The sequence below is a fragment of the Tyto alba genome, unplaced genomic scaffold (assembly GCF_018691265.1).
Source record: "Tyto alba isolate M040663 unplaced genomic scaffold, T.alba_DEE_v4.0 Super-Scaffold_22, whole genome shotgun sequence".
NCBI lineage: Eukaryota > Metazoa > Chordata > Aves > Strigiformes > Tytonidae > Tyto > Tyto alba.
Window position 1 is genome coordinate 32,061,758 of NW_024881296.1, and position 14,684 is coordinate 32,076,441.

Genomic DNA, 14,684 nt, shown 5'->3' on the forward strand with positions numbered 1-14,684 from the left:
CTTTCTACTGTGTGCAAATTTCATTGAGTATACGGAATATACTTATTTCCCAGGATCCTATTATTCAGTAGATTTTTTTTTTCAACTATTTTTCAGGAAGTTTTTTTAATACTGGCTTCAAGAACTTTTTTCCTTTGGTACATTAGGTCACAGCTGAATAACAGTGGATCCTCAAGTTTAGAGTGTTACTGAGTCTGGGAGATAGACTCCAAATTCATTAAATGGACTAGAAATATATTCTCAGGTTTGGTTCTCAGAACTGCTACTGGACAAAGAAAGTCAAGAATATGGGAAAAGCAAACATACTCAGCAATTTCAGTGAGTTTGAGATGGTGTTGTTCTCAGATAATGCAAGTTCTGTGAAATGAAAACGGGCTAAATATCAGTGCTGAGGCAACCCCCCCCCCCATTTTAATTTTCGCAAAAAATCAATGATGTTGTGACTCCTGCTGTAATATCATCCACAATGCTACCTAAATAATAACCTCTCTATATACATTCCTACAGATGTTATCCATTGAACAAGGGCATGTTTTAAATGAAGAAACAAGCACAGAGTTAAAATCATCAGAACATTCTCTTTTTTATCTGAGAAATTATACTGCATTATTTGCTCTCTTTGCACATGTTTAAAATAAGAAAGGATATACCCTGTGCAAAAGAAATAGAAAAGTAGAAAATAAAATCCTATCAATACTCAAAAGGTCATCTTACTGAGAAAGAGGACTTACCGAATTGGCTTGCTTCCGAGCTTGATTTATCAGCTCTTTTATCTGAGAAATGTTTTTCCCTAAGTTATCCTGAAGTTCTTTGATTGGCTTGATTTTATCTAGCAGACGATCTGCTTCCTTTTCTAGGGTTTTAACACTGGAATCTGCATCAGCAACTTTGTAAGAAACAAGGCAGAGTTTTAGAGAACAGTGTTAGAGAGTAATTATACATTGCAATAATAAAATCCAAGAAAATTCTTCATACACAATACTCAGGCAATTATATATGCTACCATGAGGTACACACAGACCTGAACAGAATAAGATATTTTAAGAATATTTAGAATCAAATTAAAGTAGCAATAGTAGCAAATGCAGGTGTTAAAGCAGCATTTTGAAGCAGTAACTATGCCTCAGATCAGGATGGAAAACACTTTCTGTAGCAAAATACACTTATGAATGATTTTTTTTTTTTTAACTCCTATTTTGAAGAAAAATGCTAGATTAATGAAAACTGGTTAGTTTCCATTAGTAATTTCTGAAACAGGGTTAGAATTAACTTGAAGTTAATTCATGAATTAATTATAAAGGTCACAACTAGAAAAAGGCTTTATTCTTGTCACATGTTTAAAATTCTGTATGTGTACTGAAAGCAGTGGCAATAAGCTGCGAATATTTTATTTTTTTCGTGTGAATTTAATAATTTCACAAGGACACTTTTCCTCTCTTTTTCTTTAGGCTTCAAATGACTTTTTAACCTCTCAACATACAACCACTGAAAAATGCACTCTCTTTGACAATTCATCAGCAGATTTAAGGACTGCAACACTTGGCTAGCATAAGAATATGTTTTTGTGTGGATGACACTGAAAGGGACAAACCTGCATTTAGCAGAAGAATGTATGTTGAATGAAGATTAAAAAATATATATTATAATAATAATAATGTTTAGATAACACATTAAAGTCTGCATATCTAGTTTTTCAGTAGTCACCTAGACACTGATACCAAACCTTCAAGATGCTTCTTAAGGTTTCACATAAGCGAAACTAGTTACCAAGACACTTTATCTCAGATCCTTCAAAAAGTAACTATTTAACTATTTCAATGAATGCGAAATGTAGAGCATCATGCAGAAGCTTTGGTGGTAAACAGTGTATCATCGTTTACTGAAAAAGGCACAATAAAAGCAGCAAGAAAGAAAATGTACGTACTGATTTCTGTAGGCAAGATATAGACACAGAGAAGAGAAAAAACAGAAGAAAATGTAAGAAAATGTTTGGAAGATCTAAAGAGAAATGTAAAGTAAGTTAAGGGACAGGATTAGTCTAGAAAAAAACCTTATTACCTTTTATATATTCCACATCTACATAATGAGAATATAGGGGCCTGAATTTTGACAAAGAAGAGAGGCTACGTCTACTTCAGCATGTAATTGTGAGTGCCAACAGACTCACTATATACATTTGGAGTGGTTTACTCTGCATCTACTTTAATCTCATTCTGTAATCTGAGCATCCATTAGCAGCTGGAGAGTGGTAAAAGTGCATTTCTTGAGAACATCTTCCAGTTAAGCTTTATCTGACATGAATGAGTTTGCAAGTGTTAAGACCACTCCTCAATGTGAACAAAATAATGGTGACTTGGGACAATCAAGAGATTCACTTCTAAATTGTCGCTCCTAATCTCAACTAAAATGCTAATGTACACTTAGTCTTAGAAAACTTGGGCTAGTCTAGATCTAGCAGTGCCAAGAAATTAGTGCTTTTGGGCCACTTCTCTGTTATTTAGCATTATCCTGCCAGAGGTCATTACCTCATAGATATGCTTGTTCCATAGCCAGCTGTAATCCAACCACACTATTTCAATCAATAACTACTTTTCATACTGTCTAAACTAGTATGGATCAGTCTGCCTGATGGGGTTTATACTTGGGGTTCACACATGTATCTCAGTTGATGAGAAATCAGGAACTTGCAATAGGCAGGCAGTGACAAACAGCCATTGGGATTAATTTCTTTCACTGATACAGCTACAATTCCATAGAATGAGAATGACAACCTCCTAAACTGGATGTTTTCAGGTGCCCAGCTTCATCAAGCTGACAACAATCTGCAGAGACCAGGTTAGCTGAGAAATTATTCATTCAGTAATTTTGTAAAGACACCCTGGTTTTGCGGCCACCCCTGGCTGTATACTCCCATATGATATATTATACTAATCTACCATAAAATAATTTGTAATTTAGAATTCAATTTTATCCATTATAACCAAAGTGAAAATGCTAAAGCAACTGTCACATTTAATAACAGAATTCACTGTAAAAAACAAAACAAAACAAAACAACATACAAAACCATTCCCAGAATCTCCTTTTTCTCTTTCTTCTTAAGTGTCCTCAGTGTTCTACCAAAAATACTAACGTATATGAAAGAAGTCATACATTTCTCCCAGAACTGATTATCTGACAGACTGAAGACAGGGTTAGTGTATGGAATTTTGATTGAATCGAGGGGTGAATTGCCAGTCAGAATCTTTGATTATTCATCTCCTAAATACTTTCAAAAGTAGCCTGTGGAACAAATCTATCCACTACGTCTTCATCCTGCTGACTTTTTTCCAACTACTGGCAGCAGCCCTTAAAATTTAAAATTCTTTTTATATATAAAGTCCAGGAAATAGAAGTGACAGAAATTCCTTTTATCCCAGCATACTGTAATAATGTTCTGTGAGTGAAATTCTGGAATGTCTGTTTCATTTTGAGATGTGAAATGAAAACCATGAGCTGAAAAAAAACCACCACCAAACAACTCAGAAAAGATCTTACTGTTCTTGATAGGATCCTTCACAACAGCATTTGTTTTCGCCACATCATCTGCAAGTTTACTATAGTTGTTTCTCAGACCCAGGAGATTCTGGTTGAGGTCTTTAATCTGGGCCAGGATGTCATTTGCAGTTTCATTGGCTTGTCCTGCTTTGTCTTTGGCTGCCTGTACCTTTGCAGCTGTATCTGTAGGTAGAAAAGGATAATGAAATGATTGCCTAGAGTACAGAAGTTTCCTCCACACATCTTAAGATTAAAGTTGGGTCAAAATTCTACCATCTTAAATTGTGTTGTGTAGTTCTTTGAGAGCTCCTGTTTCATTCATAGTAAGACATTACTAGTTGTAAATGTGGATTGAAGAATCTGGCCCTTTATGTCTTTTATGAGATAACAAATGCACTTGAAGAAGAGAAAATGCTTCAGCCCCATTTGTATGTAAAGGACAATTCATTTTTATTAGGTAAATTTTTTTGCAATTTTGTTGTTGCTGTTGACTCACTGGTTAACCTCTGATCAAGTGTCAGACATAATATTTGATACTTATAGTAGAAACAGGACTTTCAATGTTCTGATGTGAATAATCTCGTGAATCAGGAGGGAAAGGGTCCATTGACTGAGTTAATCACATATATCCATAGACATCCTTGGTGACCTTGAGCAAAACAGTAAGTCTAATGCTGCCCCACCTCTCTCCCTGCAAAATGGAATTAAATGTTCTATCTTTGGAATGGAAACATTCAAGTCTGGAATGGTTTTGATTCTGCTATTGATAAATGATAAAACAGACAGTCAGGTATTGAAGTAGGTATTTATTCAAATCCTGTGTTAGTGAATCAGATTGCTTTAAGACTCATCATGCCGCTCAGGTGCTGTTGCCATGACAGGATTACACTGGATGATGAGCCAGCAGCACAGGTTGTGCTGGGCTAGGGAACTACCAAATTTTCTGAACTCCCACAGATGGGAGGAAGTGAGCAAGCAGAAAATGTTGGGGTGGACAGTCCAGCTTGCAAGGGAACCCATGTGAGCTTCACCCCACAGTGGAGTCGTGGGACCCGTAGGAACCTGCTTTGCCACCTGCTTCCTGTGAAAATGTTCTTGGAGTTGCTTTTCCCTTGCGTTCTCCAAGGTATCTTAATGTCTTTCAGTCATATGAGAATTTTGGAGTGCAGTTCAGAAATTTTGACATCTCTGAAACAACCATGTAGAGATAGTGCCACTTGTCATCCTGACTGGGGCTTCCTGTGGTACTCCATGAAGTTAACAACCTGCACTGCAGTAGTGGGGAAGCCACAGGAGGTTGTGATTTCCTTCAATTTCTAAGACATAGTTAATAAAAGTTACTTTATACCAATATTTGCTTGAAGTAGATTGCACATTCCTAATTCTATGACTGTGCGAAGACATGGGAAACACGGACATTTCCTCCATTTCAATGGATCAATGACTGTGGAACATCTCATTTCAGTGTCTGTGGAACATCTGATGTGATCAAGCCTGTGGCCTGGGGAGCGTGTGGTATTTCCTAAGGCCATAGAGAACTGGTGGGTTTGTCCTGCACACTGGAGGGCTATATGATGCTTTTTGTTTTCTTGAGTAAAAATATATTATACCTGTGCTCTAAACAATTCCACCCTTATTTCTGAAGTTTTGGCTCTGAAAACCCCCTGTAATACAATGACATCTTGAAAATACAACTGAACCGTTAGTAAACCGTTATCATCATCAGTACTGACAAGTGAAAGAACAGAGAGCTCTGATTGCCTTTTTTCATTATATCTCAGTGTATCTTTTTGAGGCCCTTCTTAGAGGTCATGCACCTTTCTGCCCAACTGGAAGTTAGGGTTACTGTGTTGCTCCCCTCTATTCATCACACAAATATTTATTTTCAGCCACACTTTAAATTATGCCATCCCTGCACATTTGGGTCCTTGTCCTAATGTGATCTTCCTGTCTATCTCATTTTGAATCTTTCTGATTTTATTTGGCTATTAGTATAGCATGGATGCAAGAATTATTAGTTTAAGATCCTCTCTGCTTTCTTGAATCCTTGAAGAACAAGATATACGACAGGGTCATTTCCTCCTCCATCCTCATTCGTTATTTCCCTGTTGGACAACTAATTTACTGCATTTTCTTATCCATGCAATTTATTTGCTCTGAATTTCATTCTTAATACACATCTGCTTGTTTTTATGAGTGTCCTTGTCCCAAGAGCAAGCACCCTGTAACTGTAATCTGACAAGAGTTTATTACATTGCTAATGGTTGCATATTTTGTATTTCTTTTACTTGTTTCATATTTAGTATTCTGTGTCCTAAGGCCAGCTGGCCTTAGAGGTCCATTATGTTTAATTGAGACATCTATCTGTATCAAAAAGAGAAACAGTCATGTCAATACCTGTGGCCAAAATCCAGGAAGTGGCATACAATGAGCATGACATATTAAAACAAATTTTTGTGAACACTAGATTTCAAGGATCACTAAATCTAAAACAAAATTTTCCAGTTTTCTGTAATCTTAAAGTCACAAAAATGTGCAAGATGAATAGCAAATTGTTTTTCATGTCAAGTTTCTACTTGTAGTCTGAATCTTCCAGACCATCACAAATCAGACAGAATATATTTTCTTTAGAGACTTTTCTTAAGGCATATCTTCAGTTTAGTGTTCCTCGGAGAGAAAAGTGATAGCAGATTACATTGATAAAAAACTTTTTATTTTCTAAAACAAACATTCATTTTATCACTGTCCACTATAATGAAACTATGTTGTAGCTCTCTGTCTCTCACTACCACAACACAAAGTAGCTAACGTCCCAGGACATCAGGATTTTAATGAGTATTACAGATTTTTTTTTTTTTTTTTAAATTTTCTTTGGTTATATAGAGTTACAAATGTGTATAGCACTTCAGAGTTCATTGAGGAAAGTCTGTCCAAGTGCTAAGTAATTTATAGTCTAAAAAAGATATACAATACCAAACAATGACTGGAAATGATACTGCAGCATAATTAATGAGAGTATGGTAGAAATGTAAGACAAAACCCAGCAAATTTCATCCTGCTATTTCTGTAAAGTCAGTAAATCTTTATTTTTATTGGGTTAAATTATACTAGTTAAATTAGAACAGTTCATTAAACAGGAGCTTCATAAAAAGACTTTTCACGTTTAAAGAAAAGATTGTCTCAGATTGTATCAAAATTCCTGATATCATAATTCTTTTCTTTCTGAAACCTCATGCAAACTGCAGAAGTATGGTACCTTTTACCATGCCTAAATAAAAACTGATGCCCTGTAACTGTTTTCAGTTCAGCTCTCTCTCTCACATTGCTTATCTTTGTCTTATTACGGCAGCCAATGGTCAAAGTGGACACAGCATGGGCAAAGGCAAAGATTAATCAGACAGATGTTAAGTGATGGAAAATGAAACAGAAAAGCAGGGATAAGTTCAGTGTTGCAGCAGTTTTCCAGCTTACCGTTAGGAATGGCTGACAGCTTTCCTAAGGTTTCATTCAAAGCTCTCAGAAGAATGGAATTCTTCTCATCAGCATCTTTCAGCCTGTTCTTCATGCCGTCCAGATTATTCCCCTTTTCTGTAAAAAGTGCACATGGTACAGAAGCTTTAATTCTTTGTTTCCACTATCCTTTCCTTGCATGTAATTTAAATGCATAATAATGAGCAAGACATTTACGATTAAGATATTATATTGTGTAAATAAGGAAGTCCAGTAAAACTGGTTGTAGGGTTCACTGATAATCTTCTGTTTCTTTAAGTACCCTACTTCCATGGTATCTAAACGTTTGAGTTCCTTGTACTGTTGTGTATCTATCAAGGGTTTTCCTAAGCTGTACAGAGGAAAGAAAAAAATTACAATCACTGATGGTATGACTTATGCAAATTCATGTAAAGATCTACTGAGAGATTGAAAAAGTATGATGTCTAGTCATAGCTTTGATTCCTAGATAAAGCTACTACTGAAATTTTCTTCTTAAGGTGGTTGTCTGGGTTGAATGAGTTGAACATAGTGTGAAAGAGGCAAGATTGATTAGGTCAGATTGCTGCTGCAATTAGACTGGCCAGAGCTCAGCTCTGTTGGATTTTCTGAAAGACAACCATCCTAACATCTAAAGAAAATACATGAGATCACCATAGCACTGATCATCAGTATGAGGAGAATAAACTAATAACAGTAATGAAAAAAGCATAAGAAAGCTTTTGGGAAAAAGCCTGTCTAGCAAATAAAACTCAAAGCTAAGAATTTGTTCAAACCAAAGAGCTAGTACAAATGAAAGGCACCGGTGTGTCATATTCGGTACATTACAGATGAAACTGATGTTATCCTTTACAGGTCAGTTCCTTTTCTTCAGCAGTTGATTTGAATAAAAATTATGGAGTTTTTTGGAACAGTATCCAGCATTGCAATAGTTTTTCAAACTCTCAAAAGTGAGATTCTAGCTAAACTTTATTGCTATTTAAACAGACATTATTTAAAAATTTAGAAGTAAAGTTTGGCACAGAAAATGGTAGTTAATGCTTAAACTACTATCTTAGGGGGCATTTTCATAATTTCTTCATATTAATATGGAACTTTTTGGAACAGGCAACTGGTAATTTACCTTAAAGGCATGCCCTACTGGGAAACTAATTCAACATCACTGTGCTTGATAGTAGGACGAGGAGAAGAATTTGTAGAAAAGGAGTTCAGGATACAAAGTATGACTGTGACCTTCAGATATGTGACAAGTTATTGAAAATAAACACCTAGGTTTTGGATACTCATTCAAGTAGGTATCGGGATAGGAAAACATATTGGAGATGAGGTTTCTTAGTGAATTATAGCCACATACTTGTCAAAAGTAAAAAGCAACTCTTTTTATTAAGGGACAATAATTAGATTATCATTGGTACTCCAGCATGTTCAACAGCATCAGGGCTGTAACACTTTTGTGAGAGAGTAAACAGAATAATAGATTAAAATGAGGGATTGTGGTTCAGATTGCACAAATTCTAAACAAGTAAAGTTTCTTAAAATTAGATGTGCAAGAAGCAATTTGTAAAGAGAAAAATCAAACAAAATGGATATTACCTATAAGAAACCATTAACTAATTTTTCCAAGACTACAGCAAGGCTAAAATCGCAGATGGAATTTAAATGAGAATCATACTTTTGTTGCTAGGTCCTTTGAAATGTCATTCAGGAAGAAATCTGTTTGCTTTATTTAAAATAGAGCGACACATAGGAGTGCCTGCAGGTAAGCCTCCATTCCTGCAAAGTATCCTGCAGAGGAACAGCACGTTTCTGTGAACTGTAATAGGGACAGTTAATACTAGAACAAAGTTAGGAAGAATAATATAAATTATAAGATCACTCTTCTCCTCGAAAACACCCTTATTTTTAAATGATGGGTTTTGTCTCCACTGCTGAATGAGGCTATCGGTAATGTGATGTTATTAAATGAGAATGAACTCATGAGATTCTGGTCTTAAGAGCTCTGAGACTTTATCTGAGTTCATTTCTTGTTAAGTAGTAATGTCGACAAAACTGTTTTAATTTCCTCCACTTAATTCTGAAATTACAGTCTTCCTGGTATTTCCTTGGTGTCTCTGGTGCCTTTGGGATGTTAGTGTTTATAAAGTGTGTTAATATTTCTGAGATATTTGATTCATTTCTGGCGGTGGTGTACTAACTTTGTTGCATACTCTTAAATTATCTCTTTTTCTTCTCTTTACTCTGCCAGATCCAACATTATGCTAATTATCCCCTGGTTATACTTCTGAAGATTCATGTTTCCAGACTTCTGTTTTCAGCTTTGTAACCATAGCAGCAAACTGATTTTTATGGATTTTAATAAGGGAAGTTTCCCTAGAACTCCTGAAACTGAATATTGAGACTCCACGTGTTTAATATTGCTTCTTTTAATTACTCAAATACATTTAATTGTGTTTTTTTAAAAATGACAATAATAAAGTCATAAATAAGTGCCTCAAGGGAGGCTCTTATACAAAGAGATGTAAGGAGATACTAAGGCCCCTGTCGGCATTTCAACAAAATTATTAAGTTTGCACAGTGATATTAACATGAAGTTACATTTTGAAGTAACTTCCCATACTGTAATCCAGATGGCCTCTTCACTAAGCACTTAGCTAATTTTGTGTATGAATCATGAACCGAACTGACTTCATGTCAGCTTTTCCCCATCCTTTATTTATTAGCATTTACAAAAAATGCTGGAGCTATGATTTGAAGGCTTGAGATCCTTCAGTCATTCATAGAGGCTAGACAAAATACAGGCAGCTACAGTCTTGAGTTTTTCCAAAATACACAGCTTATCTGACTTGGAAGAGGTTAGTGGGTCTGAACTGGAAGATTCCAGCCACTGTCAATTCACATTAAAGTGTAGGTTGAGGAGTATCCTGAGAAATTTATCTCAATCCCGTTTCCACTTGAATATCTCTGCATTGAGGTGGCACAGGATGCCAATCAATGCACTGTTTAGTGTTCAAATCAACAAAAACATTCATGCATCACTGAAACTAAACCCTAAAGAGTAAGCAGGATTCTGAAGGACTTTGCAGGCATCGGTCTTTAGGGTTTCTGGCTTTGTTAATATGAACAAAGATTTTCAATTTATATTTCCATAGTTAAATACAACATTACAGAATATAGCATCATCCTTTTTTCCTTTGAGTGAATAAATTGAAGTGAGTCAAATGGAAAAAAATAAAAGAAATCCCTGTACTCATATATTTAATCTTAAAACGAATTTAAGAACTTAGCTACTGTTTATACGCAGTGATCTATTTTTACAAGAGACAGGTTTTTACATGTCTCTGCAGATCACATACATAGGTGGCACTGGTTAATTACTGATGATGTGCCACCATTGCAATGCTAGTGGAAACAGATCTCTTCTGATAGTATGACCTAATGCAGTTTTCCATGAGAAACCATCCAAGAAGATATCATAAGGCTGTTACCCAATGCATGTACTCCAAAGTCAGAATAACTGTGGAAATCTATCAAGGAGTAACATATGCAACTGTTTTTATTGATTGGATACTGCACAAATGAACTGGTAGTTACACACATCCCTTTTGTTATCTTTGTTTTGTTTCTTCCAAATAGCATTCTTCCTCCCCATAGTCTCATTGTATAAAGAGGAAGATGAGTCACAAGCTATTTTTTTTTACCCCTAAAACAAGCAAGACTTAGAAACTGACATTAGGAAAAAAAAAGGGGAAAGAGATGTTACTAGAGAAATGCAGCTAATGATGGTTAACATTTTAAAGAGACTTTTCAGCACTGCCTGCAGTTTTTGTATGAATATTATGCTGGTCATCAAACTAATGCAATAATTTGGTGAATGCAATATGCCAGATCAGCAAAAATACAAAGCAGAGGAGAACACACAAACAAGGGATTTAGATGTGCCTATCAGCTGGAAAATGTTTTAGCTAAAAATATTCACGTGTTGTCAGACAAGACAACTCCCCCTCAAGTTGTCAATTCTTAAGCAAAAGAAATGACATGAGCTGAATTTCGTTAGCCACCTGACAGCAGTCTCCAGCTGAAGAGGAGTTCATCTTATTTTTGCTATTCATTGATCAGTTTTGACAAAATCTGTGTATAGTCTCAAATCTGCACTGGGGCGAGTATATTTTTAAAACTGTAAATTCAAAATTATAAGGAAGAAAAATTGCTCCTGGCAAACTGAAAATCCCTCAAGGCACAGAGAGAATGAAACTGGCAGGCAGCAGCATTTATTCATTTGTAGCCAAAATTTCAAAACTCCTTCTTAGCCAGAACACTGCATGCAGATTTTGCTTCTCCCACCATGGTTATTCCTTCTAACTCTTAGAGTTAGAAGGAATAACCATGAGAGAGAAATTACTAAATCTCCGTTTTAATAGCTTCTGTCAGAAGCTTTGCTTTGTAAGGACTGTTTCAGCAGTTTTTGGTGGTAATATAAAACATTTCAGTGATTAACAGCCGTTTTATAACTCGGGTAATTGGCCACAAATCAGGTGAACTTCATAATGTAGCAAGAAAACACTCCCACCTCCATCACAGACCAGCCTGGATTTCTGGAGTGTGTATTAGTTGAGTAGATTACGGGTCTTCATTACTTTAGCTAATGTACTACCTGTAGTGCAGACAGAGAAATTTTAAACTAATTATTACTTCTGTTTACCAGATCTTTATAGAGTGCCCATCATCCATCCTGCTCTTCCAGTGGAGACTCTGAACAGGGTGGCTTTATAAGAATCATAAGAAAATACCTTTCTATTAGTTTCACACTCAACTCTCACTTCTACTGTGGAAACATCAAGACATCCAGAAGGGAATATGGTAATAATATGAATACAATCACCACTTTGGAGCAAAAGCAGGTGGGGAAAAAAAAAAAATCTACAAAATCAGTCATTGCATATTCTTACACATCTGCATTCTGGACACAACGTTAACTGATTTCTGTGGGTCAAGCTGTGGAGCATGGCTGTATTTTATTAGATGCAAAAAGGCATACTGTGAAAAGTTCAGAATGTTTGTCTGTATGAAGCACTTTAAATCTAAGATGTATCAGGGAGCATTAAGAAAGCTCCATCTCATTACCCTTCAGTATGGGGCAAGAACATAGACAAAGACAGAATATGTGCATTTTAAGCACTGCTCCCTGCTTGCATTAGGATTACTTTAGGAATCTTTAGACTGTTTAGATGTTTGTTTCTGAATTATGAAACTGTAATCAACTTAAATTCTCACTGGTGTGAAATGGGAGAATAACATACTCTCTTCAAAAATCTCTGAAGTAATGTCTAATTGAGGTTGTAATACAATTTTTCTCAGGGTTAAATTGGACAGCGTTGTGGGCACATGGAATTCACATATATCCAAGTACACGCAGTATTTTCTTTTGTCCTTGAAAGCAGGGCACAGTGCTATGCAGAAGATGATTACTCCATTATAACTGCCTGGGGAGCACACAAAGCTCTGGACTCCACTTTGGCATCGTGTGCTCAGGGGAACACTGCTGGTTTAGTGTTTCGTACACACCAACCATGGCAAACAGCAGAAGTTTGCATTTCAGAAAAGGGCACTAACAGCATCCCTAATTGTTCTATTTCAGCCATGCTACTTAAATTGCACACCATCCTCCTCTTGAAGTTTTGTGTTTTTCTGTAACATCACATTTTTTTTTTCTCAGAGCTGCTATAAAAAAATAAAAATGTTTTTAACTTTCAAACAGTGTATGACAGTGAAATGTAATTAATGACCTTATGAAACATTATGCTTTATGACCTTATTAAACATTATGTTTATTTGTTAACTAGTTCCGCAGTTGGAAATCCTAGAGCTGCCAAAACTAAATTAAAGTAATAGTCAGAAGATGACTCTGAAGTTGTATAGATCTCATCCTTCATGCTGTATACTTTTTGTAAATCTCCCAGGAGGCCAACAAAAATTTTGTACGTTAAAACCTGAAAGACTGGGGTCTATTATAAAAATCTGTCTTGTTTCTAGTAAAAGGTATTTTAACTACTCTTGCATGATAGGGAAGCTTCTTGCATTATCTCTGTGAGTAGTTTAAATCTCAACCTCGAATATTTACTGTGTGTGATTTTATAGTTCTGATCCATGAAACAAACAAAAAACCCAAACAGCTTGATTTTCAGATCCTATGATGAGCAAAAATTATATCATATCTTAGCTGTTTTCCTCTTCTCATCTTTATTTCTTCTAAGTCCTAAATCTGTTTTCTCACATAGGTTTTCCAGTGCTATGCTTTTTTCACCCTTGTGGTTAATTCCAGGTTAACCCTATTACAGCTTCATCCAATTGAATCAAATTAAATTATAATGTATCTAGTATGAAAGAATTTTTCAAAAACTAAGGTGAGTGAACACAAGCTCCTCAAAACATACATGACAATTTCAAATTACAAAATGGAGGGAATTACAGCGCACTAATTAGAAATAAACCACAAAGTTATCAATTTGAACTTATTCTATCTAGACTAATCAAAATATTGCTCGGTATTTGGAAGAAAGATTTTCAAAATAGTGGTACACAGGACTAAGTTAATTGATCATCCTCTCAGTTTTTACTATACCAGTGGCACAAACACTGTATGCTCCTAAATTGCTTCTTTTGTTATATGTAAAAACAAAGCAAATAACGCAGTAACATTTAACATTTTTCACAAGGGCAGATGTGTGAAACTCAGTGTTGGCCTACTTGAAAGTGGATAATTGTATCATGCTTATTTCCCCTCAGGTTTAGTAGAAATGAATTATTTTTTCAATTCCTTTCTGAGACTGCTGTGGAGAAAGAAGTGTTGAATACTGTTAAACAGATGCTTCATTAGTGCTGTAATAAGTATTTTCTTAGAGGACCTATAAAACAATCTGTCTGGGTAAAGATGCAAGAAAGAAACTGCTCGTGGTTGCAATGACCAGAAGATCATTGAATCATAGACTCAGAACAGATGTTTGCCCAAAGATAATGTTTCTCCTGACCAACAATCATTCCTCACCGACGTTTGTCTAAGCTGTTCTCAAAGATTTTTAAAGGTCGAATCTCCCTAATCTCCTGAGGAATCAGTTCCAGTACTTCTGTATTTTAATTACAAGGAAGATTTTCCTAATATGTGATCTGTATCAGTGCGTTTGAAATGTGTTAGTCTCATCTTCTTTGGAGAAGTCTTGACATAACTGAAGAATATTAAGTCCCCACTCAGTTGTCTCTTTTCCGGTCCACAAACTTAAATTATTTCAATCTTTCTCCGCATCTCTCCTCCGCTAGATCTCCAATTAGTCTTCAGGACATCTTCAGGACTGTCTGTAAACCACCTTAGCCCTTATGAAGTTCAGTGCCCAGGACTGTAGCCAGTAATTTAGCTAAAGCACTAGGAACCCTGAACAGTGTGGAAGGATTGTTTCATGTGTTTTGGAAAAAGCCATGCTCCTATTCATGCATTCCTCTATGATATCTGCATTTTCCACCTCTACCCAGCATACGATCCATACTTCTCTTTAGTCTCAGTCTAGAGAATTGTCACCCAGACAATTGCCCCTCATCCTGTTCTGCAACTGATTATTCATGTGTGCACAAAATGCCTTATTTTGTCCATACTGACTACTGTCCTACTTT

The 14,684-nt window shown here is 35.8% G+C and overlaps 1 protein-coding gene across 2 annotated transcripts in view; it reads right to left on the reverse strand.

The window, feature by feature from the left end:
- The window catches only part of LAMA2 (laminin subunit alpha 2), a 393,841-nt gene that overhangs the window by 52,614 nt on the left and 326,543 nt on the right, over positions 1 to 14,684 (reverse strand). For both annotated transcript variants that reach the window (XM_042795940.1, XM_042795938.1), the window contains exons 42-44: positions 7,008 to 7,124; positions 3,537 to 3,719; positions 732 to 886 (exon numbers count right to left, since the gene is read on the reverse strand). In XM_042795940.1, the coding sequence (XP_042651874.1) occupies positions 732 to 886; positions 3,537 to 3,719; positions 7,008 to 7,124 (455 nt within the window). The remainder of the gene's footprint in view (positions 1 to 731; positions 887 to 3,536; positions 3,720 to 7,007; positions 7,125 to 14,684) is intronic.